The 27,673-nt window shown below is 43.3% G+C and overlaps 1 protein-coding gene across 3 annotated transcripts in view; it reads left to right on the plus strand.

Moving 5' to 3' along the window:
• The first annotated feature begins 2,828 nt into the window (after window positions 1-2,828).
• Window positions 2,829-27,673, plus strand: part of larp1 (La ribonucleoprotein 1, translational regulator) — a 67,581-nt gene continuing 42,736 nt past the window's right edge. For all 3 annotated transcript variants that reach the window (XM_083785186.1, XM_083785187.1, XM_083785188.1), the window contains exon 1: window positions 2,829-3,634. In XM_083785186.1, coding sequence (XP_083641312.1) covers window positions 3,154-3,634 — 481 coding nt within the window. In that variant the 5' untranslated portion in view covers window positions 2,829-3,153. The remainder of the gene's footprint in view (window positions 3,635-27,673) is intronic.

Genomic DNA, 27,673 nt, shown 5'->3' on the forward strand with positions numbered 1-27,673 from the left:
GGCATCTGCTCGGCTATGGGCAAGTGACAGTGAATTATGTCGAGGCCACAGCATGAACTAATTGGCTAGTCGTGGAGATGCAGGCAGGTCATGTGCTGTTGGGACAGAGGACATTTCTTTTATTTTTCATGGGGAGCTAAAGTCGATTCCAAAGTTATTCTTATAGTCTCCTGCTCTGTATTATAGAATCATACTGTATAATGACATTGAATGAATGACACAGTAAGCAATCTTGTGGTAATGCGTCTGGAGGATTATTGCCTGATTATGTATACTGTATGATATATGTATACTGTGTAGATAGATAGGTCTTAACCACTTGAACCCTAGAAGATATTCAGCGGGTTGACAGCGAGCTCTGTTAAAAATAGCACCCACTGTTCCTAATAGAACACGATGGGTAAATGCAGAGAGTTCCAGGTGTGCAAATATACTTGGCAAATATACCCCAACAACAACGAAAGGGGACACACTACGTGTCCTGCCATGGTTAATGTGTATAGCAAAACCTCTTTAGGGACACTTTTTAAAATTGAAGATTTGCATGCTTCTTTTTGATTTTCACAAACATAATAAATGGGCCTGCGAAACTCATTCAAAACCCAATACATATTTTCACAAATGCATGGTTATACTTAATTAAAATTAATGAATAATGAATGAATTACTACAGTATGGTTTCAGACAGTTTTTGCGACCGAAGGTCGCAGATATAACTATGAAATCTTGCGTTTTTGTCACAACATACAATTCCCGTCACTCTGTCATGAAGTCACACACCCCAGGCAAGCCCCCAGGTCATCGTGACAACACGTGACGTCTGTCACAACACCTAACTTGCAATCCCCATCACTCACCAATCCCCATATACGGGAATGTCCCATATGGTCACGCATTGTGATATCACATCTAGTCATGGTCTCCAAGACACGCTTATATGGCCATGAACCCTGGCCATGGCCAGGAACCCTTGTCCATACCTGTTTTCATTGTGCATTTATTGGTCAAAGTTCTTCCAGTGCCAAAGTGACCGCACTCGCCCAGCAGTCTGTCGTCACCCAGGTGGATGCGTGCACAAGCTGATCTGCCCCAGCAGTACGACCCCCACACTCTCACGGATGAGACTGCCGAAGAGTGGCGCCGTCGTCTGGCCAGGGAACGCTAGAGGCACTGCCGTCAGAGACTAGCTGCTGAGCAGAATCTGCAACCTCGAGAGCTGCGCCGTCATCTGACTGCTCGGCAGTCAGGCGACCCTGTTATGCCCATATATGGAGATCCTTGACTGTGATCAATATTAAGCCCATATATGGGAATGCCAATAAATGATCATATTGTGACAGTCTCATGATAACCACTGTGGTTGCCGCAAAGGTCACAGTTAACTATGGAATCATGCATTTCCTGTCAGTCAGTCACTCAAAATCCCCATACATGGGGAAAGCCCCATTGTGAGACCTGGGTCTCATATATGGGGGAGACCTGAGATCTGGGTCTCATGACATCACATGCGAGATGCGCGTCTTACTGGTTTTAATACTGCAAAGAACCACCAAGTTTATTTAAACAAAATGTATAACCAGAAATGTCACAACAATACAATAGCCATATTGCCAATAGTATGTCCATCCGCAAACTGTATCCATCAACATCCACAAGACAATATTTTTCAGTCCTTCACAGCAGGTCTGATACTAAGTCGTAGTAGTAGTTTTATGTCACTGCTAAAAGAGACAATCATGTATTACACATCACATGCATCCTTAAAGGTTAGAACATGTACAATTCTTTGTAAAATAATAATAATAATAATAATAATAAATATCTGTAAAGATCCCAATGGTCGAAACGTTGCTCGAGTCTAATGTGCAGTCTGTTATAAACAGCAGCTGTAATGTGTTCTTTATCAGGCCATTTGTATGCTGCATGTCAGACCATTATGTGTTGAGTCATAAAGCTGATAATAGCCTGGAATCGTTATGCTAAGTACGCATATAGCTTACCATTTTATAGCATTTTACAGAAACACAACATTTGAAGAACAAAAAAGTAAACATTTATTTGCGAATTATGAACTATGAACTCGGAACCCCTTGTGCTTCTGTAAAGATGTGTTACAAGAGTCAAACTGCTACAACTTGACCTTTCATTTACCACCAGCTTCCTCCAGCAGACAACGCCCCCACCACACACAACACACATGCAGCTCTCTCTCTCTCTCTCTCACACACACACACACACACACACACACACACACACACACACACACACACACACAGCTTACTATCTCAAGTGGCAGCAGTGGCACACATTTCTAACTTTGACCTGAACAATCTGTTATATAATCAATCAGCCACATGAAAATACTGTATCCTTATCTGAATGAGACTTGGAGTTAATTGTCATCTCTCTCTCTCACGCACGCACACACTGTCACACACACACACACACACACACACACACACACACACACACACACACACACACACACACACTCTCTCTCTCTCTCTCTCTCTCTCTCTCTCTGTTCTACTAATGATGTACAGTCAAATCAAATGCAAAATGGTCCAGAAAGGTGCATTTGGAGCATTGGGACACACGTGCAGTCCCATCGTGGACACGTGTTTGACTTTTGGAATGGTGGATTTTTTTTTTTTACACAAACCAAACGCGTTCCGTTCCTTCCCTTCAGAGGGGCGAGGCCGTCCCTCTCTCTCTCAGCACCACTACACCACTACCGTCTCTGTTGGCTTTGCGCGTCCCCGCTCGGCGCTGTACGTGCGTGGTCACTCCCCCCTTTTACCACCGTGCGTACGTGCGCGCTCCCGGCCCCTTGTATCGCGTGGTGGGGATCATCCATGTTGCTGCCTGGCCTGCCTGGTAGTGGTGGTGGTGTGAAGCTAAAGGTTGTAATTTTGACAGAGAAAAGCTCGTCTCGCAACGCTCGTTTTTATATGTTTTAACTCGGCATTTCCCACTCTGCATCTTAGACTGAAGCTCTTTTGGTCTAGGGGTGGAGTGGAGAAGCGACAGGGGACGACTTTTATTCTGCGGAAACACTCCAACCATCAGATTTAGGTATCGAATTGCCCGATTTTTTTTGGGGGGTGGACGGACGATCCGTGTCTCGTCGTTGAAGGAGCAAAAAAGGGGGAAATGGCCACTCAGGTTGAGCAGGCTCCTCTCTTGATCTCCAAGGCGATCCACGGAGGTGGAGGTGGCGAAGAGGAGCGTTTGGAGAGTAATAATAAAGGGCCGACGAAGAAGCAGCAGATCATGGGTGCTGCTAGTGTCGACGCCAAGGAAGGAGACAACAGCAGCAACAGCCCCACCGCCGACAACCTGGCTGGAGGTGGTGGTGGTGGTGGAACAAAACAGGCGAAGGAGGACAGTAACAACCAGGCTAAGAACAATAAGGACAGCCTGGACCAGGGAGGCTCTGGTTCTTCTGGCGGGTCCAACAACAAGAACAACAACAACAAGAAGGATCAGTCGTCGCCGGAGGATAAAAGCAATAATAACAAAAAGGAATTTACCGAGGCCCCCCCGCCCAAGGTGAACCCGTGGACGAAGAAGATGAACAACAACGCGGTGACCGTGGTCAGCGTGAACGGACAAGCGGCACATCATGGCATTGGTTTGTACTCACTACTACCCTCATCATCGCCCCCCACCCACCCCCCAAAGAAAGGATCCAAAGTACGAGGCCGTCGCTCGCCGAAAAAAAGAGCCGATCTGCAAGTCTTTTTTTTCGGCGAGCGACTTTCCTGCAGTACTGTACTACATAACCTACTACTGTCTGTGACTGTCTTGTCTTTCCAAGTATTGCTGGACGGGGGGATATAGTGTGTTGGTTTATATTTAGAGTGAAAGGGCCCCTTGCTATTCCTGGATCATCTTCTCACCGCGGAGTGGACTGCCTGCCTACATGGGGCTGGATGTCTGTCTGTGTGTGAGCTCCTCCAGGCCAGGGCCGTGGAAGTGGAGTTTGCCATGCAAAACATTTTTTATTGTAATGCAAAATAGATCTCTCATGATATCATTGCCACGCTATGCGTTGTTATAATTGTGTTATAACACACAGGTTGTGTTTTGAGTTGAGTCTGAAACCAAGGGAGTCGTCCCTTGTTTGTTTTTTTAGATCTCATAGTCGTGGGCTGCACAATATTTGGTTACTCTTGTCCCTGGTGTTTTCTTTTAGGGTTTTTCTGCAATGTTATTACATGTGTGTCAAAGAACACATGTGATTTGTGTTGATAGTTAGTCGGGGTGTTTAAGCCAAGTCACCGTGGTGGGCAGTAGGGGCTTTAAACTCATCCAGTGAGTTCTGTACAAAATGTGCGGCTGGGTTTCGGGTTTGTTGTAAGTGCACATCGTCTATGGGTTTGCACATCGGCGGAGATGAATGGATTACTATGACATGCAATGCATATTGCATTAATTGAACGCAATATTTAATTCAGAGCCAGACACGGGTCTCATCATGTCCATGTCTGGGCCTAGTCAGACGTGAAGCCCTTTTAGCTTTAGCACTGCAGGAGAGTGCCAGACTGCCATCGGGTTTCAGGGCGATTCCCACTGTAAAAGCCAGACTCCACAGTCCTCCCATTTTTAAGGGCCGGCGAGAACGGTGTGATGTCTCCCAGTGTCGGGCAATCGTATAAAACAACCACGAGTTATCGATCAGCATTTGTCCCTATTTGAAGTCTTAAACCCCAGCACATTTTGTTATGGGTTGTCACGTGTTCTCTCCACGTGTTCCCCTCGAGCCAGCTGCCTTTAATGGGGAACATTGATTTGATCGAAAAATGCGTTGCCACTGGTGATCTTATGTCGGTGTGTTTCCTAAATAGCAGGAAAACAAGCGAGTCTTTGATCCAGGTCCGTGTCAACACGCAGTGTAATGGTTGTTAACCCAGCACAGCTAGCGTTTAGCTAGGCTGCTAGCTAGCTCGCTAACGCTAGCCAAGCCCCTCTGTGTGTGTGTGTGTGTGTGTGTGTGTGTGTGTGTGTGTGTGTGCGAGAGAGAGATCATGTCATGTGTGATTCATAATGGCTTCAGCCGCCGCATGATAATGCGCTACTAAGCGATGTTAGCCTCAGCTATTCCATGATGTATGTTCTGAATCGGAACTACTATTATTCATTCATTTTCAAATATCAATGTTAATGCGTCGTGTCACGGGAAGGTCAGATGCCAAAAAGACAGAAATCCACTCCTTAGATATAAATGTATTGGTGTTTGTTCTCAGGGAGGAGACCTGCATTACTGCTGCAGCTCCCATGGTTCCGCTCTCTCTTGTGTGTCAAGGCAACGTGGTCCCTGACCGTCCCTTGTCTCGCAGCCATGTGTTTATCAGCCTGTGTGTGACCGTGCAAACGCTGACACATCGGCATTTGTTCCGTCCTGTATGTCGGCGTGTCATTTTAACCGGCCACACATGATTTGGCTGTGTTTTTGTTAGCCAGGTGTTGTGCTGCTGCATGCATGGGCTGACAGAGAGACATTGGGTAAACAACAACGCTGCTTCAGGGCTTCTGTCGCTCTGTGAATGCTGACGACCCCCTTCCCCCACACACATGCAGCACAGTGTGTACTCTAGTAGTCTGGATGGGTGGCTGTATGGGTGTGCATACAAGCACTGCATGTATACCCCTCCCTCACAGGGCTGTCTGCAACATTCAGCAGGCAAGCTGGATAATAGCCACAGGTTGTTGTTATAAGTATGCAGCTGAAACGTATAGTCTTTAATTGGATTTTTGTTGTCTGCTATTTCACTTGAATGACATGGGTCAAAGAATATGCCATTTGATCACGTTTTCCTGATGACAGAATTTAATTGTACGCTGTAATGTCTTGGCTTTGTAATCTCGTTTGCAGGTCACATTTTCACACTGACTTGTCATTGTTCCATTGTGTTATCCGAGTGTATTCACATTTGCATCTTTCGTTTTCTGGGAATTCATTAATTTTCTGTGTAAACTATTAGTTATACCTGCCAGAACTTGCCTTGTGTCATGTAACACCCATAGGGCTGGGCCAGAGGTTCGGTGCTCTTTGGATTGGGATCTAAAGTCATATTTGCAACGTTTATCTGAGTTTGTGGCCTATTTTATTTTATTGACAGTTTATATTCATGACTGACGAAATTACTTTTTGACATGCATCATTACAAATAATATACCTCGTTACATTTGTGTACTCAAGAACTTTTCTTTCTATTTGCATCGGCTTGTCCTTCATCTCAGAAGCACTGGCCTGTTGCTCCTCGCAGGCTAATGTGTGCACTGTTTTTACAACTTAAGTACCGATGCTTGCCTGGCCTGTAGCAGTACTGACAAGTGGCTGTATCTGCTCTTCAGTCCCGTGGCAAGGAAAGGCTCAAGGCGTGCTAACTAGTACACAAAGACTTGGCACATTTGGGCAGTTAAGGAGCTTTTGTTTGTTCACGAGAAGTCACAATAACATAAGTAGGTTACCTTTTTCAAAACGGCAGATATAACATGTGTGTCCGGCCGGACACACACACACACACACACATCACACACACACACACACACACACACACACACACACACACACACACACACACACCACTCTATCTATCTATCTATCTATCTATCTATCTATCTATCTATCTATCTATCTATCTATCTATCTATCTATCTATCTATCTATCTATCTATCTAATTTTTTCGTTTAGGCTTTTGTGCTTAATAGGCTATTAAATCAGCCTACTTTTTGTTTCAATGAAAAAGAAAAAACTGAGTTGACAAAATGAAGAAGAAAAGAAAGAAACCGTGTTGTGCGACATCATGTACCGTAATTATTATAATCTCTCCCAGCGACTTTTACACTAAAGCTTTATTTAATTTAGTATAAATGCCATTGTTGTTGCCTCCTGATAAATCCAGGCTGGACAGCCGTCAGCCAGACATACCTGTTCAAGAGTACACATCCATGATCACCCATCATTGACATTGTTTTAATGTCAGACTGCATGTTGAACTTGAGCTGTAGATGCACCATGAAAACAGACACGCCAGACAAAAAATATATATTGAAGTCAGGTATATCTTGTAGGGTGAGAATGCTGTTAAAAAGGCTGGCAGATGATATAAAATGGTGAATAGGTAATGTATAGCAGGTATAATTCAGAGGGAGAATGCTAGAGGCAAAGTGTCATGCTGTCAACACAATCACTTTTTTCAGACACCACACCAGCCAGAGTAGCTAGGCATGCAAAAGTGTACTCATTTAACAAACCAATAAAAACAACCCAATAGAAAATAGTTTGATAGGTGTACATGTATGTATGTATTATTTACATCTTGATTTGTCATTATTTTGTGCTTATGGATATTGTTGCTGCGGAAGTTATTGAAACCTAAGCATGTAAGCATATACCATTAGGCCCATTACCCAATCATCCATTGTTTCCGACTTGACTGACTTACATTATGTATTTTGTCACTGCTCTTTGACAGTTTATTATCTAAAGTCATGGCTACTTAGTACTTACTTGGATGAAGGCAGATGGAAAGAAAAGATGAAGAGAAATGTAAACTGTCTCAGGTGGAAGTAAATCGAAAAGATGTCTAAAAGATAACTGTGTTAACCTGACTTGGAACCTGTAAAAATAATAAAAATAATAAATTATAAAAATTATATTTTATTCTGGAATGAACAAAAGAAAACGGCATCTCGAAAAAGCCCTGCCAAGTTTGATTTCCAATGGCAGTGTTATATTCAATATTATGTGAGTAAATCGTTTCTGTCCAATTTGCTTTACACTAAATTGCTGACAATACCGACAGCCGGTCAGCAAGTGGATTCTGGAAGGAATTCTGGAAGGAATGTATACCTGTATATAGACCATATTTTAGTCCAATAAAAAAAGACTACCAAATGTCCCACTCCACAACCCAGTCTGTCGGACTAGTGTAATATCTGATAAATGTACAACTTGCTGTCTTTAGTGTCTTATAGGGTGTCATGGACAAGAAGTCAGCAATCATATTCGTACAATGTCAACAAAGTGAAAATTTAAATTAGAGTATTACATATATTCCAAAACAATAACATTTTACCAGCCAAATTTGTCAATTTGTCATTTGTAGATAATAAACTGGTAAACCCAGTTCTAGGTTCCGGCAAAGACATTTCCTTTAAACCTTTAAAGGTAGCAACAGACCGTCATTTGTCATTTATCATAGGCTAGAAAACGAGCCACATTTGATGGTTTACAGTTACACACAATGGAGCAAATAAAGTTTGCCGTTAACTCTGTAGCGGCCACAAACACATGAATGGAATCGTTTTTCTGAGGAAATGGTGCCACGTGGACGTGGAGTCCAGTATGCTCAGTAGTAGATACAATACATACAAAGTGGAACTGGTTGTTCCACTTTGCACGTAGCACAGGTCTATAGAATAATTTTATAGGCCTGGAATGGTGTTTTTTAATGACATGACAGTAGCCAATAGCCTAGACACACTACCATTGTTGCCATTTAAATCTATTACAGGTACTTGAGATTGTCACCATCGTCTAGAAGTAAGATTTTGTCTTGTGACTTTATGGGCCATGATACTTTGTATTTGTATCTAGATATGAAATGTAGTGATAGTTTAGTGTTGAAAACACAAGAAACTAAACTTCTTATGAATCCCTGTGGTTTCCATGGGTGCTGCTTTTACTGATCCCAAAAAGCACAATTGCCAATGGCAATCAAATCATCTGTTCTGGGCTTTGTAGAATAAAGAAACGCAAACCGGCGACAGCTACTGAAGTCATTGTGTTGTACTGGCAAAAATGATGTAACAGTTACTTGTTACAAGAATGTCTCCACAATGTATAAAACACTTAAACCCATTGTTGTCAACACTTTGTTGACTGGGGTGTTGAGTTGCATGTATCTGTTTTCAACCCACTGAATCCATTGGAAGTACTAGGTTAGTAGGTTGTTTGCAGATCTTTGATGAGAATATTTACTGTGTTGCATCTGACTTGTGACCTGGTCAAGGAATCTGGTCTGGTAACACCTCAGCATTCTTAGTGCCTGGGGCCACCATTCACAAACGGGTGTAAATTGAAACGTTGCTATTTCAAATGACTTTAGATACAAAGCGAGAGAGGGACAATTCATGTTCTTTGAGAGATAACATTGTTTCCAGAATGTAGTAGTTTATTTTTTATCAGGAAAAAAAGGCCTTTTCCTGATGTAGGAGTGCTACTAGGCTCCAACAAATTATTCACACTGAAGGCACATAGAGTATAAATGTAGAAATGAGTTTTTCTTATTTTTTTAAACCCTTTGTTGAGTGGGGCCCCAGGGGTCTATGCAGCATAGCCCTCCTGTTTTCGCTGTGCACTAATTAGCTTTGCCAAAACATTGTTCATTTGGTTAGTTCGGTTCGTTGCAACGTGTTGAACTTGTAGATCAACTATTTTGCTTGCAGAATGCTCACCTATTTACGCTGAATGTATTCCTATGGACACAAATGGTTTAATTAAAGAGCTGCTGTGCTATGATAAAACTGGATGTACACTACACACTGAACTATTAGTAGTTTTGAATAGCATTCACTTATGTAGGTTGGGATTCACAGAGCAGGGGTAGTCTCAATCACAATGTTAGCATAAACACCTGTTTTGTGTGTCTCTCTATTTCAGCTTCAGCATTCATCCTCAAACCTGTGTGTCAGTCTCTCCTTTGTTGTTTTATTTGTGTGGAGCAATGTCCCCGGTTGAGCGGGACTGATGACAATGACTTCCTACCAAGATTTTCTGAGGCGTCAGGACCCCCGTAGGGGTCACAGACCTAGGAGTGCTAATGTGCCAAAGACTTTAGTACTGTGGGACTACTCTTGCATTGCAAGATTACCTCTGTGAGTCCATAGATGTAGTAATGGCAGCCCTGTGTGTGTGTGAATCCAGCCACAACTAGACTTCTAAGGAAGAAAATCACACTTGTGTGAAGTGAGGGGCGCTCTTATCATCATACATCATCACATTCCGGCCAATCACTTTCGGCGTCTCACTTTTTGAGTGGTGCAACCACTCCAAAGAACAGCAATGTCACAAAGCCTCAAAAAAAGAATAAGAAAAACAAGATATTAAAATATTATGGACCAAACATTATTATATTTCTATTATATATGTCAATATTGTCTTTTCCATATATAATTCAACAATATACATATTATTATTTTGTTCTGAAGTCAAACATTTGATAGCTCAAACTAAAGTTGTCTGCTATCAGACAGACAGCGTCACAATTTCTGATTCTTATTCATTCTTCACACAAGTGGCAGCAGAGCTGCTAATGCAAGGCACTGACCTGCTCATCATGGGAAGAAAGATCCAGGGAATTGAACCACCAACCCTGCGGTTAGTGGGGCGACCCACTCTACCTCCCGAGCCACAGCCTGAAAGGACAACAACAGTGAGCTAGAGCGGAGATTATATGGGTGGTGGTGAGCCATTATTAGCCATCAGCCTTTGCCAGAATCTTCCGTCGGTCTGTTTTTAAATTAGCTCATCTCTCAGAGCTGTGACAGTGAATAGAAGCAGTGGTTATGTTTTGGAGCTAAGAGTGCTTCTGTTCTACTTGTTTTTTTGACCCACAAAGTTAATTGAGTCCTTTTTAAATGAATGTGTTTGTGCTCCCATGTGCCACTGTTTAGGTTGAGGAGACCTTCCGTTTGTTGTTGAGATATTTCTTTGCTTCCACAGCTTGTGTAAAAACAAAAGGGAGACTTTTTTTTTAATGAGTTGAATACGTATTCCATTACGCCAATAAAATCAAAGCCACCTGCTCTGCTTCTGTTTCATGCAGAAATACATGAAATAAAGAGAGCCCAAATTGCCCTGAATGCCATTTCATGGTGACTTTGAGAGCATGTGGGTTGTGGCCGTGCATGTAATAATGGCCTTTCATGCCATGGAAAGATGCTTTTGGGGGGTTGTTTTAGAAAACGGTCTATCCCAACAAGATGGACCCACTCACTAGGGACACAAGTGGCCTGTCCTCCCCTGCCCCTCTATCCCTGACCCACATATAACACACCCATCATTACCCACACAGACCCAGCGTTTTAGGTGGGTCCGTGGCTTTATCTGTTGAAGGGTCGTGTCTGGACTCTGTGATATGGAAGCATGCTTACGAAGACTCAGGGAGTGTAGGCAAGTGCAGAGGGCGTGTATTGTGCATCCTCCCCAGTAATCAGTCTCGTCTCATAGTTAAATGAAACTTTGTTTACAGTACAATTAAATTGTTGTCGGCAAGATGCAAGAACAAAAAATGAACGCGTTGAAGAGGGAAACAGTCCCGTAAACTGCCGTAGTATGCAAATGTCAGAAATGTGATGCAATGTTCGGTAATGGGGTTTCGTATAATGCGACGAAGGTCTTGACCACATATTGCAGAATATGTGGTACATTTGCGAGCTACCAGAAGTTACCTCAGTTGCGAAGGACTGTCACTTACTCGCTGTAACGCACCAAACACACCGAAAAAGTATCCACACACGTGCAGTGCTACAATGGGACGTGTGGTCACTCAAACATCCCATGCCCAGAGAGCGGGGAAAAATCTAGACGTGTGTGTGTGAGCAGGCCGTCCATGCGTGACCAATGAAAATGGCTGCATTCATTAACATGACTCCAAAGAAAGCAGCGCCTGTGCTGTTATGTTTGAGCGCCTGGTGGGTTTCGAATGCAACAAAGGACATTGAATGGTTGCCATAGCTGAACGGGGAAAACAGACCCCTTGGGAAGCAGAAGGTCTCGCGTTCGAGTCCCGGCCCCAGCAATGTGTCAAGGTGTCCCTGGGCAAGACACTTGAGTCCTAACTGCTCCCTCTGCTCTAAAACGATCTACAAGCTCACGTGTTTTGAACTTTTAGATCTGTTTAAAATGTCTCGAAACGATAGGCAACAAAACTCCGCCTATAATGACATGTTGTTCAACATCAAGACACAATGCTTAGATGCATAACTACGATGTAAAAAAAAAGGTCAAATAATGTCCGATATATCTGTGTGGCTCTGGCTTGTGAAGTCAAGAACTGGCCCACTTCGACCAGCCACACATTCAAAGCACTGGCCACGTCCTCCTGAACGGCTACCTCACTAGTTAAGCAAATTACTGAGGGATCTAGTTAACAAGAATCTGTCTCTTTAAGAACAGCGCTGACAGCTGTGACGTTGTGTTTTAGTGGTGACGTACCAGGAAACCAACCCAGAGCTTGCATTAGCCACAGTCCATGTGACAGAGAATAAGTGCAGACTGCAGACTGAGGATCTCTGTGGAAAGAGTGGACAGCTTTCCTGTCGTTTATATATACGTGAGATGGCAGCACCAACAACGCCCCAAAGTCATTGATAAGGACTTGGATTTGAAGTGAACGAAAAAGGCGAGCCAATAAGTGGCTTGGCTGTGCTCTGGAGTGATTGGTAAAAGAAGGCACAGTTGTTGAACATGTCCCGTTGACTGGTTGTCTGGTTCATTCCTTTATGTCCATGATAGGGATACAGATTGATGGAGGGTGTTGTGAGCTTGTAGATCGGCTACTTTCACAATTTTGGCCTCTTTCTGATATTATTTGACAATTTGCCCAACGTTTGACCAGTTTGCTGATTACTTTTGGTCGGGAACCCCTTTTGGTGTTAGCATTATGTCATGCTTTAGCTATTGAAAAAGAGCAGATCTACAAGCTTGTAGGTCTGCTAGTAGGTCTGAAAAAGAACAACTCGCATAGAAACATAGCTTTTTCAGAAAACTGTCATTTTCAAACAGACATTTTTAGAATCTGATCTCAGGTCAGAATGGGTTAAACATTCACTAATTGCAACAAACATGCTGTATGGGGCAGGATAATAGTGTCCAAATGTAACTGACTAATTATGATGACAGACTGGCTGGTTCCATGTTATGCAGCATAGAAAACACAATCCAAGTGATAGTGGGTTGTCTGCCAGGATTTGTTGTAGACCGCCCACACCATATTACAATATAGTGTGTTTCGAGCCAATGTTTCAGTAAGGCAATTCCAACTGCTAGACACAGTTGACACATTTGTTTGGTTAAGCATTCACGTGGGGTGAGTTTTGAACAAATAAGTGAGCATGTTCAGTGTCGGAGCAACTGTCACAGAACTGTAAATGTAAATTAGAGCCTTATATAGACCTATATATATCGGTCATCATTTGACTTTTTTGGTGACATTATGCAGATGATGTGTCCCAATTAAAACGTGGCGTTGGGTGTGCTCTAATTTAAATTGTTTGTATGTAACACAGGGAAGAATGCTGACCATTTTGGTAAGGGGAAATGTATCTCTTTGACTGCACCACAGGAAAGCATTGCCAGGAAAATCTTTTGTAAAAGTTTCACTCTACATAAACCGGTTGTCGGTTGCTCCAAAACTAACCACTTAAGCACTGTTTTGTGTTGGCATATACAGAACTTGTCTAATAGATGGGCCTGGACAAATCTGTGTGCGTGAATTGAAATAAATATCTTCTATGAATTGTATTATATAGAATTTTATACTCTAATAAAAAGCAAGTCTCTTACACACCTACAAAGGCAACAGGTGCATAGGAGAAGACCAAACTAGGGCCCAATGCACTGAAATAGAATAAACTTGCACTGTCTTCAAATGCAAATAAAATGTTTTAATGGGAAACCACGTTTCGGTCTGTTAGACCTTCATCAGGTGATTAGAAGATGACCTTTATTTGCATTCAAAGACGGTCACTTTCATCTTTTTCATTCTTTTTTTATATACCTGCATAAGTTTTATATGGGGATATTTTATAGTTTTGTCTCGTACAAAGTAATAATCCATTTAAAACACTTTTAGTGCCGGAAGTGCTTCAAAATAGGAGCTCTGGGGTGCCGGAGTTGTCTGATCGCTTTTACTCTGAAAGCCATGAACCGGAAACACTTTCCTAAAAAAGTTGACTTTACAAAGTTGACCTTACATCCCGATCATTTTAATTTATACGATATATGATCCAAAAAGCGTTCATATTTTGCGGGAGAGACGGATGAGGAGCAGAAATGAAGCGCCAGCATATCGATCCATTCATCACCACGGAGAGCGCCCTGGATTAGGAGATACGAGTCATTCTTTCCGCCGTGCTAACATGTGAGTCAACGGCAAGCTAATAATTGCCCAGAGCGTTAGCATACGGCAAGCGAAAAGCGAACGGACAAAAAAAAAAAAAAAGAAAAATTCTGAATATTCTTATCTCGCCCCGTATCTTTGAGGGTGCGCTAGGACGTCCACAGACGTCCAAGGCACCTCTCGGTTCGAATCCTTAAGACGGCCTGAGGCGTCGTATGTAAAAATTGTGTTAACATGCAGCTGCAAATTCATGAAGTCATCCATCTGGCGCTCGGGTGGCACAGTGGTAAAAGTATCTGTCCTACAACCGCACAGTTTAGGGGTTCGAATCCACGACTGTGGTGCATCCGGCTTTGTCGAGGGCCTATATGGAGTTACGGACACAATTGGCTCGTGTTCGGGGAGGGTAGCTTTTGTCACTCCACGTCCTCATTGAGCTAAGGGGGGCGGCACCTGTCAGCGGGGGAGTGTTGGGCGGGAGGAGTACAACGTAGGTGCTACGTCCTCCCGGTGGGGGCCTTCCACTGGCAGGTGAGCCAGTAGGATACAACAGCAGTGACAACACACAGCAATGTGTGTGGAAAGGAATCAATTGGCAGAATGACTACATTGCATATCTTCCAAACTTTAATATCCTGCATGTTTGGACTGCTTCAGAAGGTCTAAAGCTATGAGGACCTGTGTGTGATTGTGCTTGCATGTGTGTGGGCTATGCACAGTCAGGGACACCTCCCTCTCATTTGGCTGGCCTGGATCCTGCTGTCTGTGCCTTTTACTCAACATGAGATGATGTCACTAGTCATGTGACTCCAGTCAGACACTGTGTGTGTGCGTGTGTGTGTGTGTGTCTGTGTGTGTGTTTTCTTTCACTAGCATTTCCTCCATATTTGGTTCTAGCAGACTGTGTTGCTGAGATGATCGAAGTCACTACTGTCAGCTTGGAAGAAGGGCTGTGACTATAACTTACTTTCTTAGCGATTAGTATTTTAATCATTCAAATGATTGAGAAGCATGCTTATTATGATTCAAAATAGAATCATATAGAGAAGCGCATACGGGGAAAAAAACAAGCCGAACAAAAATAGATCAGTAAGACACCCTGACGGCGAGGTTGCGTGCAGCCGTGCATGCATCCGCCTAGGTGACGGCAGACTGCTGGGCGCTGGCGCTTTGGCATGGGGGGGTGGTCAGATCAACATATGGAATAAATTCTGTCCTGTGGCCATACAGTATATGGAGTGTGTCTTGAGTGTACAGGGTTTGATGAGGTCAGATCAACATATGGAATGTCAGAACAGGTAAGCTCCATATATGGACATCTAAGGGGGGCAGCGGGGACAGTGTCTTGAGTGTACAGGGTTTGATTTGATGAGTGCCCACTGCCCAGGTAGGGCCGGCCGGGCCTGTTGAGAACTCTAGTGAGGTCGCGTGCAAGCATCCGCCTGGGTGACAGCAGACTGCTGGGCGAGCGCTTGCGCTTTGGAATGGGGGCTCAGATCAGCATATCCGCCTGGGTGACAGCAGACTGCTGTGCGAGCGCTGGTGCTTTGGCATGGGGGTAAGATCTTTTCGGGCCTGTTGATTACTGTTTTCGCAGGCTGTAGGGCTGCACTAATAACTTCGGGGCAGGCCCGTCTAGAATTTTAATGGGCAGGTTTCAGTCAAAAGGGAGACATCGAAGAGGAAGGATGGCTGGGGAAGGATCAACATATGTAATGTCAGAACAGGTCAGCTCAGTTTGAGGTTTGAAGTCAGATGTAGAGTTGCTGGCCAATATTGATGACATCAGGGATCTCCATATATGGGCTTAATATTGCTGGACAATATTCCCTGATGTCATTGATGTCACATGCTCCATCCCTGATGATGTCACGTGCCCGACCAACACACTGACGGGAAATGCACGATTCCATAGTTAACTGCGCCCTTCAGTCGCAACTAGTTAACTTAAAAATGAACGGTGTTACTGTCAATAAATAAGCACATGAACAGTGTTGGTGTAATTAACCCATTCTGGGCGGGAATGTACAGTATGTACAGTATTAAAAAATTAAAAAACTTGCTGCTATATAAATATTAGAAGTTTTTCTAGAAGGCTTGGGTCAGGATTTGGAGGGCTTTTTAGAATCTGCCTCAGTCCAAAATGGGTTAAGAGATATGTTATATTTGTAGATAAAAGATCGTCAAAAAGGGTTCATGCGCCCAGGCCGTAGCGTAACGGTCTGGGCACCGGACTGGTAATCCAGTCGCAGTGTGCCGCGGGTTCGACTCCCGGACCCGACACGGCCTTTACTGCATGTCATCCCCCCATCTCTCTCCCGTTTCCTGTCAGCCTACTGTCTGTCCCTTCAAAAATCAATAAAAGGCGTAAGCCGCAAAAAAAATATCTTTAAAAAAAAAAAAAAAGGGTTCATGCATTAAAAACTCAGCATCCCAGTCACAATGACATTACAATGACATATTATTGTCTCCACCAGGCCGAAGGCATGGGGAGAGAGTATGTTTTGCACTCCGTCCGTCCGTCCGTGTGTGTGTGTGTGTGTGTCCGTCCGTTAGCAGCTAATCTCGGCCACCGTTAACCCGGTCGATGCCAAATTTTGCACACACACTCCCTGGATGCCAACGATGAACCTCTGCCCCAAACCTTCCAGAACGGCCTGTTATAGCGCCACCAGGAGGCCGCTTTGTGCAAAACAAGTTTTTGCACAGCACACCTACAGATTTTGTCCAAACATCACGCAAATTGGTACACAGTCTCTCTAGAGCCATTCAACCAAACCGGTCTTTCAGATTTCTCACACTCCATCCTGATTGGTTAACATTGGCTTCCAAAGTTCACAGGAGTGCTCAGTTTCAAACAAAATGCTGCAAATCATGAACACATCGCGTGATTTCCGTGAAATTGTGCACCCACATTCCCACTAGGCCGAGGACAAAATGCCACATGAACAATTTCAACTCAACCTCAAGGTGGCGCTATAACTGGCCGAAAAGTGTTTTTACCTCTAACTGCACGGATCTGTGGATAACCTGGTGGAGACCTGTGCCCAGAAGGGCACTTTTTCTAGTTCATTGTGTTTTGCAGTTATGCACGGTGTAAATTCGGTTTTCAGTGATGTGTTGGCTCATTGTCTCCACCAGGCCGAAGGCATGGGGGGAGAGTATGTTTTCCACTCCGTCCGTCCGTGTGTCCGTCCGTCCGTGTGTGTGTGTGTGTGTGTGTGTGTGTGTGTGTGTGTGTCCGTCCGTCCGTCCGTCCGTCCGTGAGCAGCTAATCTCGGCCACCGTTAACCCAGTCGATGCCAAATTTTGCACACACACTCCCTGGATGCCAACGATGAACCTCTGCCCCAAACTTTCCAGAACGGCCTGTTATAGCGCCACCAGGAGGTCGCTTTGTGCAAAACAAGTTTTTGCACAGTACACCTACAGATTTTGTCCAAACATCACGCAAATTGGTACACAGTCTCTCTAGAGCCATTCAACGAAACCGGTCTTTCAGATTTCTCAGACTCCATCCTGATTGGTTAAGATTGGCTTCCAAAGTTCACAGGAGTGCTCAGTTTCAAACAAAATGCTGCAAATCATGAACACATCGCGTGATTTCCGTGAAATTGTGCACCCACATTCCCACTAGGCCGAGGACAAAATGCCACATGAACAATTTCAACTCAGCCTCAAGGTGGCGCTATAACTGGCCGAAAAGTGTTTTTACCTCTAACTGCACGGATCTGTGGATAACTTTGTATGCCAACTCCCTAGAGGCCAAGGAAAAACCTTTGCTTGGAAATTTTCACATCTGCTCTTTATAGCACCACCAGGAGGCCGACTTTCTATTATTACTCCTTCAGATTTTATCCAAATTTCACGCAAATCGGTACACATGATCTCCATAGTCATGTGATCAAGACAGGTTTGTTTGAATTCTCATATTCCATCCTGATTGGCCACGATTGGCTCCTACAGTTTTCAGGAGTAGCCCACTTTGTACAAATCGCCACAACTCCTCAACGCAGCGTCCGATTGCGATGAAACTGTGCACGCATATTCCCACTAGGCTGAGGAAGAATCCTGGTGGAGACCTGTGCCCAGAAGGGCACTTTTTCTAGTTTATCTTTCTTTCTGGCTCTGTCATTGCTTCAGGGAATTGTAACGCTGACATTTTACCAGCATGGATCTAAAGTTACATTATATGCTAACTACCCAGACGCAAATATATAACATTCAATAGTAATTTTCTGATGACCCATTATAAAGCTGTGGTACGGGGCAGGAAATGGACTTAAGGGTACATTGACCACAGTGGCTCATGATTTCCAGTTTCAGCAGCCACTTTAACTGACTCACCAAATGGCTAGATTTTTGATCATTTGGGGTAACAGTGACTGGTAGAGTAGGAGAAACAAGCCAGATGCAGTCAAAGTTCACCACAGAATGGGAGATGGTAGTGTTGTAGCTTTAACATGGTGTTTATTTAAGATCTCTGTGCCTACGTGGCACAAGGTTTATTTATAACCCAAACCCTCTGAGTTTTGAACAGGTTTTTCAGAGAAACACTGGAACACCCATGGGAATTTGCCTCTAGACTCCACCTGTGTGTGTGTGTGTGTGTGTGTGTGTGTGTGTGTGTGTGTGTGTGTGTGTGTGTGTGTGTGTGTGTGTGTGTGTGTGTGTGTGTGTGTGTGTGTGTGTGTGTGTGTGTGTGTGTGTGTGTGTGTGTGTGTGTGTGTGTGTGTGTGCGGAGCTTACATCAATGACACATTAGAGTAGAGTGCCTAAGTCAGTCCAATGAGCCAGATTGAGATTGTGAAAATTCTTTGCGCAATTTACAATTTCACACTAAGACATGTTGGCGAGATGCCAACAAATAAACCTAAATTGAATTTAGAGGGGGAGATCTAGTCGGTGGTTAATGCGTATTGGCTGGAAGGCTGGGGGTGGTGCGCCTTGTTGGCTAATGCTAATGGTAACCTCGGGCAGTCGGCAAGCTGCAACAACTGACTGACTGCTGGGAGGTAGAGAGGGAATGGGAAACATGTTTGGATAGGTTAACAGGAGGAAGGGGGTGGAGGAAGAGTGGTCGAGAGATTATCAAGGGAGAAGTCACTGTACTGAATTACAAATTGATCAAGATGGGTGGGTGGGGTTAGTGATTAGGTTTAGAATGTTAGCATGAGGGAACAAGCAGCTGTGCAGCCGCGGCCCATTCCCCAAGAAGTGTCACTGCCCAGGGGACGAACCAGCGTGCCGACGCCCCTTTCTAAGTGGAACTGGTTCAGAGTTCAGTTTATCTCTGCTAGCCCGTTCAGGACGGGAACCCCTTTTGGTCAAAAATAGCAGACCTACATGCTCGTAGCGCGCCACTCTGTGGCACGCTATGAGCTTGTAGATCTGCTATTTTTCAATAGCTAAAGCATAACATAATGCTAACACCAAACGGGGTTCCCGTCCAGAATGGGTTAAGCATTATGTTATACTTTAGTTATTGAAAAATAGCAGATCTACAAGCTTGTAGATCTGCTATTTTTGAAATATCGTGAAAATGTGGAATGCATATTCTTTCAGAGCGTAACGTTTTTAACTCGAATCTTTGCTTCTGGGGGGTCCATGGAACAACATATTTTCAGATGGGGGGTCGACGGCTATAATTCACTAATTCACTAACTATAATTCACTCAATGTCTGAATGAATGTCTGAAACACAAAATGAATGTAATTAATTATTGCATCAGCTGGCTTCATGGCGGCCTCATGTCATGATGCATCTCCCCATATAGGCCACGCCCATTTGCGTCGGGATAGATTATCCGCCATTTTTGCTCTTCCACCTACAGCTTTTGTGCAAAAATCGGTACACATGATGTCTGGACCTATCCAATTAAAACACCACAGTCCGTATCGTTCGGCTGTACCGCAGCACATGTCGGGAGCCACAGGTGATTTTAAACCTGCAGCACATATATTTGAACGGGTAACTAAGGACTAGTACATATCATTTTTGGGGTCCTTGACATGAAATAGTTCTAGAACCACTGACTTAGAAACAGACATTTTGTAGAATTTGGTCTCAGTCCTAAATGGGCTAGTTGGGGAAAATGCAGCGGACACTTTTGCTCTATTCATGCTCTCGTGCTTTGAACTCTCTCTCGCTTTCTTCCGTCTCATCTTCTTTTTGTATCTCTCAAGTCACTTCTGTCTGGCTACAGACATCAGAAAGGACGATCAGAGATCTCTGTCTAGTGTACAAATACTGGTGACATCTAATTTCAACGAATGGGCAAAAAATTGGTGAAACCTGCATTGCAGAACCAATGCAGACTTAAGCGCAGGCTTTGATATTGGAAAAGGTAATATGAATTTAATTCAAAGCAGCAGGCGACGCGTAGCATAAACATATTTTGTTGTATTTGTAGCCCCAGTAAATTTGGATTTACCCAAGCACACTCACTCACCAACTACTTGCCATATTTATTCCACTGTATAGACACACACACACACACACACGGCCAGCTGACCTCTACCTGAGTTTATGAGAAGGTAACAACAACCTATAATCACTCAGTGTTCCTATACAAGCGGGCTACACACGGCCCCGCCCGTTATCCGACCGCATTAATTATTCCAATGTATTAATCTGCAACACCTGCAATCCGATGCAATGGCGTCGTTGCAACGCGTTGTGAGCTTGTAGATCGGCTAATTATACGTAATTGTACAATGTCGACGGTCACCACTCGCTCGACAGTTCACCAATGTTACGTAGTGGTCGTATATATCCATTTTCATGGCAACAAGTGGTGACGGTCCACGAATCTTAAAGAAAAATAACTTAATCACTCCCAGTCCCATGCTAAATGTATATTCCTCCCTTCTGTTTTACTTGGTTTTAAGTCTCTCTCAGACTCACTATAGCTGCCTGTAGCGCTCTAACGTTGAAGCGCTCGGCCCTACTGGTCAAAGGTGGGACTGCAGTGCAGGCGGACCCGTGGAGTTATGATGAGGAAACCCCAGCGCGGAAGTAGACGGTTCTTACGGGTGCTTTAAAACGCCACTGAGCAACTTCCACTGAAATTAATAGCGGGGGGGGGGGGGGGGGGGGGGGATGCTCCGGTTCAGTCTCTATCCTTTTATTACTCTATGGTAGCAGACCACAGTGTTGTTTTGCAAGGAGGACCCGACTTCCCAAAGCAACATTTATAGGTGGCTAATTTGTGCCAGATGGAATAGCTAAAAAGCTATTAATAGATGCCATTCATTTATTTCACCAGCGGTTTATCCAATATTAATTTATAATCTATTTTAATGACTCATATCCACCCTAAACTGGGGTTACCCGTGGCAACTGCTTGCTTTGGCATTCTTAGAAATGGCAGCCTGATTTCTGGCAACTACTCCTGTCGTATTTAAGCCAATCAGCGGGATAGGAAGTACAGTAGCAGTAGTAGTAATAGCATTATAGTAGTAACAATAGTAGTAATTGATCCCACACCGAGAAATTCACTTGGAAGTTAAGGGCAGGAAAAAAAACCTCTAAATGGCTCATTATGAATTATCATCATTATTTCTGGCCAGAGCCATGTGTAAATGTGCTGCACATTCAGACAGCCAATGGCTGCCAGAGGCTTATTCTGCGCTGCAGAGAGTAAGCCTTGTCTTCTCTTCTGAGGCCTGTTGACTTGGCGTCACTGCCTGGCCAGCAACAGCTTGCAGACTGACAAGTGTGGACCGTTCCGGGCCTCTCTCAGCTGGCCTTTTAACAGTCATCTGACTCGCACTGACCAGCGGCATGAGGACTTTGAGTCACGACAGACTCGCCCGAAGCAGAGGAGCTCATGGTTGAGCACTGCTCAGCTGATGGTCATTCACAGCAGCTGTCAGCTGTGAGTGCTGACATCCTAACCAAAGCCACCGCTGTCCAATTCAATGCTGCGTGTCCAGGGCAGGAAACATTATTTTTCAGGCCATGCTTTAGCCACTGTGCTGACGGACTCAAAAGTCTGACGAGACCGAGAGTGTTTTCTGGTCCCCAGCAGGGGAGGCCAAGTTGCTTTTACGACTTCGCACAGTCGCAAGACAGAAACGGCAAAGCTCACGTCGTGTCACGTTGTGAGCTTGTTGAGCAGATGTTTCCGGCAAAAAGATAAACGAGAGAAAAAGCGGACTAAGTACAGAACTGACTTCCGTCTGATTATTAATTTATCAAATATAGAGGGTTTGTGTGGTTAAAGTTTCCATCTATTCTTGTTGTAGCTTGTTGAAGTTATAGAAACAGGTGCACTGCAGTATACAGTAATTCCTCCCATTCCCTAGTCCCTCCCCTGCCTCCAACCACTGACAATAATTCAACAAAAACAGTTACATACTCTTGCAGTTGGGTGTTTCAGATTAGAGACATTTGGCAACGTGAATCTTATCATTTTGCTGAAGCAATGATCTATTTTTGCAGAATCCTGAGACTGGCATAGAATATAACATTTTAATGACTAAAAATGTGTTTGGCTCACTCCTCATTGTTCAAACGTGCAACACTCATGCTCTTTGACTGACTGAGCCAACGTGCTCGTACCACTGACATTTCTGCACTAATTTAACGCACATCCATCCATCGTTGTCTCTCAGTCTCGAACTGTGACCCACTGGTCGTTTTTAGGCCCAAAATGCACCAATTATTCACAATTCAACTCCTTGCAACCAAATGGTTGCGAGTAGTTGCATGAAACCATTATCCCCAATGGCAGTTGCAAGGAGTTGCATTGGTGTGAACACGTACATAAAACTGTTTGTTGTGAGTAGTTGCAAGTACTTGTGACTAGTTGCATTGGTGTGCTTTGGGCCTTAGACCAGTCTTGATGCTGATGTCCAAACGTTCTTCTAACAGCACGCTGAAGGTCCTTTTAGAACACGTAGAGTTCATAATCAGCGTCACTGATAGCACACTATTTTTGGCACCATTTGGAGATTTGCAGGTATTTGTCTTGGTAGTTAATGTGTAATCTGTTTTCCAGTCAGGAGCACATAATGTACAGCGTCAGAGGGATGATGAATCTGTCAAACAGCAGAGTCTCCTACTAACAGTGTGTGCATCTTGCCGGGAAATGTTTGCGATTCCCTAAAGCGCTTCCCATGTAGGCCTGTCACAATTATTACATAATCGCTTAATTGCAATGTTTTTTTTTAGATCATTGCAATAATATTTTGCATAGTCGTCATAATCGCCATAATCATTTCCATTTTCTTTCTTTTTTCGCAACACTGTGATGCTGGATTACCAGAGAACTGTACAAGTGTGTATCTCTGTGTACACTGGGCGACTGTGGCTCAGGAGGTAGTGCAGGTTGTCCAATGATCCGTGGGTCGGCGGTTCGTATCCTCCTGTCTACATGTCGAAGTGTCCTTGGGCAAGACACTGAACCCCAAATTTAAAATGATTTATACAAAGAAGAAAAACAACAATGTTGTACCCTGCTCTTTTTTTTTCTCCTTTCTAATTATTTGTTTGTTATGATTTGTCACGATCCGAGTTGGTTTTGTCCGAGGCTTACAGATCTTTAAACAAATAGTTTTTGAAACATCTATGGGAAATTATTTCCCGGGCCTGTCGTCGTCATGAAAGGGGTGGGACTGCGACGCTCTATAGGGTATGGAATATTCGTCTGGCTACGGAGTCTAGTGAATGCTACTGTTGATGCTACTGTTGTAGGGATTAAACAACGGTTACAAAATAAAGTATTTTTTTAGTCTGGCTTTGATGCAAATTCTAAACATGACGTGCAGCTGTAAAACTTGTGGTGCTGAATGCAGTCAATGCACTGTTGCGCTCTCATGCTGCCTACGGAAACGCATGTTTATTGGTTACAAAATAAAGTAATATTGATTGATTTGATGCAAATTCTAAACACTATGAGTGCAGCTGAAGAACTTATGGTGCTTTAAAGGAATGCACAGTTAGTTGCGCTGTCCAATGCTGTGCAGCAACAAAACCGAAAAGAAAGAAAATGACATTCGGCCTCGATTTATCGATTTGCTAAATATTGAGTCGTTCACATCCCTACTAATGACAAAAACACAATTCAATCATCAATTGCAATTATTTGTGTGACAATTAAACGTCACTTAAATGTCGTAATCGTGCCAGCCCTCATCACAATACTATGTATAGCATTCATAACCATAACATTTAGCAGTACACTTAAGAGCTTTTGGTATTTCTTTTCATTATTACGTTTTTTTTCGCTAGCTGAGAGCTGACTACAGTAAAACTCCAAAATGGTGTCTCTTAGAGGAGTCTTAATGTGTATAGATTGTTCATTTAAATATAACCACCTGACAGAATAAAGCTGTGAATCGGTTACTAGAGACTATACTTTTGTACAATATTGTATCATTTCAAAGTCAATGTTTTACTATATTTCCTTTTCTTATCCAACTCAGTGTTCACAGTTTTCACACACTTCACACCCTGTCCAATTTGTTCTGGGAGATGTCAGTGAGAGACATCGGTGGTAGGCTGCTCACGTCCACCAATACCGGCTCACAAGTTTACAGGGACGGAATTTGGAACGTCGGTTGGCAGCACTGGTGCCAGCTGTGTCCACCACATTGATAATGTCGAGATGTATTCATGTTCAACTTCTGTGACAGACAATATGTAAGGGCAATGCTACGCTCTGACAAAGGTCACGGGGTCATTTTGTGAAGCCGCTGAAGGCACGCGTTGCACTCACTTCCACACCTTCGTGTGCACGTTTGCACCTGTGGTTCTGCTTTCAGTGTTTGTTCTTTCTCACTTTGCTGCCACGTTTGTACTTTTATCCACTTAAGCCCTATATACTGTACTTCCTCATGCAACAGATTATAGCAGACATACAGCAGAGTTGAAAATGGCAGATCTACAAGCTCACAACACGGTGCGATGCGACACGCTGTGAGCTTACAGATAGCTTATTTCTGCTAAACCTTTGTGGAGGAGGTTCAAATGTTTTGAACGAATCCACGGAGGGGTGTCCGGGGAGCAGCCATAGCTAAGGTTTAGGGCAGCTCTGCATTGATTGCCTACACCTGGTTTACAGGGCAAGGCTCTGTGGATTTGTCTATAGAGACCAAAGACTTTATGGCATAATGGCAGTCTAAAGACTTTAGGGTGGTCCTTCATGTTGGAACGGTGATATGATTTGTTTTCAAAGCCTGTAGGTTTGTCAGGGCCGTTCTCTGTTTTTCTAGCCCCTACACTGATTTCCCTGGCTTTGTCAGTAGGCAGAGACTTCTGATGATATGACTAGGCTAGGTTGAAAGGTTTTGGCAGAGGCTAAGCTAAAAAACATCATCACTTCATGTGTTTGGCTCTGTACTGTGTTGCATTGCATTGACCAATCGTCAGATGCAATGTGCGTGCAAAAGTGTTATTTTCTGTCACTTTTATTGGGTCATAGTAAACCGCATGAACTTGGGATTGCTTCTTTGTATTGTTTAAGTGATGAGGCCTGGTGACAGGTTTATGAGACTGAAAGGCACTCCAGAGTCAAAGCACACAACAAACATTTGTAGCCTGTCTGTCCACTACTTTACTAGAGTTGCAACAACACAGGTGTTTTTCCCGATACTTTCCCGATAATTACATAGCATTTTTTTTTTGTATTATTCAAAATGTTCATTACCATTCTTTTTATTGTAGGATATGCTTCAAATAATAGAGTGGTCATACTATTACAATCGTTTGTTGTGCAATGTTACACAAGACTGTAATACACACATCTTATTAATTAGCAAATAATGTAAAAATGCCTTACATTTACATTCAAAGAAAGGATGTTTGTGGTTAAGTTTTTAACCTATAACCCTTAAAGAAATTGTAATCGTTACTACTTAATTGGTTAAATTATTATTATTATAATAATAATAATTATTATTATTATTTTGTACAAAGGTACCTTTTTACCCCTAGAATATTGCCTGGAATCAGCCGCCATGTGACAACATATGATTGAGTGAAATGGCAATGTCTTACCAGCAGAAACTCGGGGAAAAATAAATGACCTAACGGTTACGGACACAGGAAGTTAGTTATGATACACCAAACACTGTCTTTTTGTTTTTTAAGAAATGTAACACCATATTGTGCAATACAGTTGATCTGTATCATCTGCATCATCATCTGAATCAATATATCTTTGTTTGGACAACACTTGGCTGGATTGTTCTTCAAGTTGAGATTGAACAATTTAGCACGGTTTTGAAACATGCCTCGTCATGGACCATAAGCACTGTTACACAGGCTATTTGTAGGTGAACAGTTTGGCATTTGTTGTTCATGCTTAAGTATTTATACTAAGCTGTTAAAGAGTGGATAAATACGAAGAATTCTCATTGATTCCTTGCCTTGGACTGGTTGAGCACAAAGCTGCCATCCGGCAGTTTACAGAGGGAACCTTTGAGAGAGATTAGGTTAGATCTTTCTAAATTTAGCTTGATTGCTTAATTGGTGTTAAATCTTAACCCATGTGCCGAAAGAAGTTGTGAAAAATAATGCATTCGTACTTGTTATAACGGCGTGGCTCTACAGGAGGCTGTATGAGAGCGCGTGCGTGCGTCCGTGTGTAAGTGTTTATTACTAAATGAGAGACAGTTGCGTTCAGAGTATATACATGAAATATCTGGAAATGGTTATGGGATGATTTGGAATTATTAAAATAATTTTGATATGTTTCATCTCTTGCATGCTCTCTCTGTATCTTGGCATAAGGCACAGAGGTAATTGTGTTTGCCACATCTGACTTTTGAGAAAACTAACCAAATTACCCTAACCAAATAAATTGCAACCCAACAGGGTTTTGTGTGCCCACCGCCAGCTAGCCCTTGAGCAAGGCAGGGGCACAACAACATCCTGTGTTGTAACAAGACAACCCCTGATGAAGGGCACATACAGTACAGTATATACTATATAGGGTGCTGCTGTACATTCCATTCCATCAAGCGGTCACTGTTAGCAACACCATTCAAACACAGACAAAAATAATATAAGCCCGGAGGTTAGCTGTTAATGGACGGACACACGGGCCGAGGGAAAAACATAGTCTCTCTCCCCATGCTTTCGGCCTGGTGGAGACAATTACTATTTTGACTTGTGTTTAGGTCAGTGATGAAATATTAGGTGTCATGTTTGTTGTTAATCACTTCTATGTCATCATACAATGGTTTCACAGCAAAAATAGATCTACAAGCTCACAACTCATTGCATTGTGATGCGTCGTGAGCTTGTAGATCTGCTGTTTTCGCTATTCATAATAGTTTTTAATATAACTGCATGTCGGGGACACCAGGTTGCCACTTGGCAGATGTTGTGTATGAATGCTGCGTACTGTTCCCAGGAGTGGATCACCCAATCGTTCACGGGACCGCATTGAGGTAGTCTCGGGACCGATTGAAGTGTACTTGGATATGGATAGCTGCAATGTGAAAGCATTGAATGAATACAGTTGAATGAAACTGAAGTGTACTCAGGTGCGGAAGAATCAAGGCCAATGTGAATCATGGCCAGCGG

This window comes from Protomyctophum parallelum (assembly GCF_964188405.1).
Source record: "Protomyctophum parallelum genome assembly, chromosome: 1".
Lineage (NCBI taxonomy): Eukaryota > Metazoa > Chordata > Actinopteri > Myctophiformes > Myctophidae > Protomyctophum > Protomyctophum parallelum.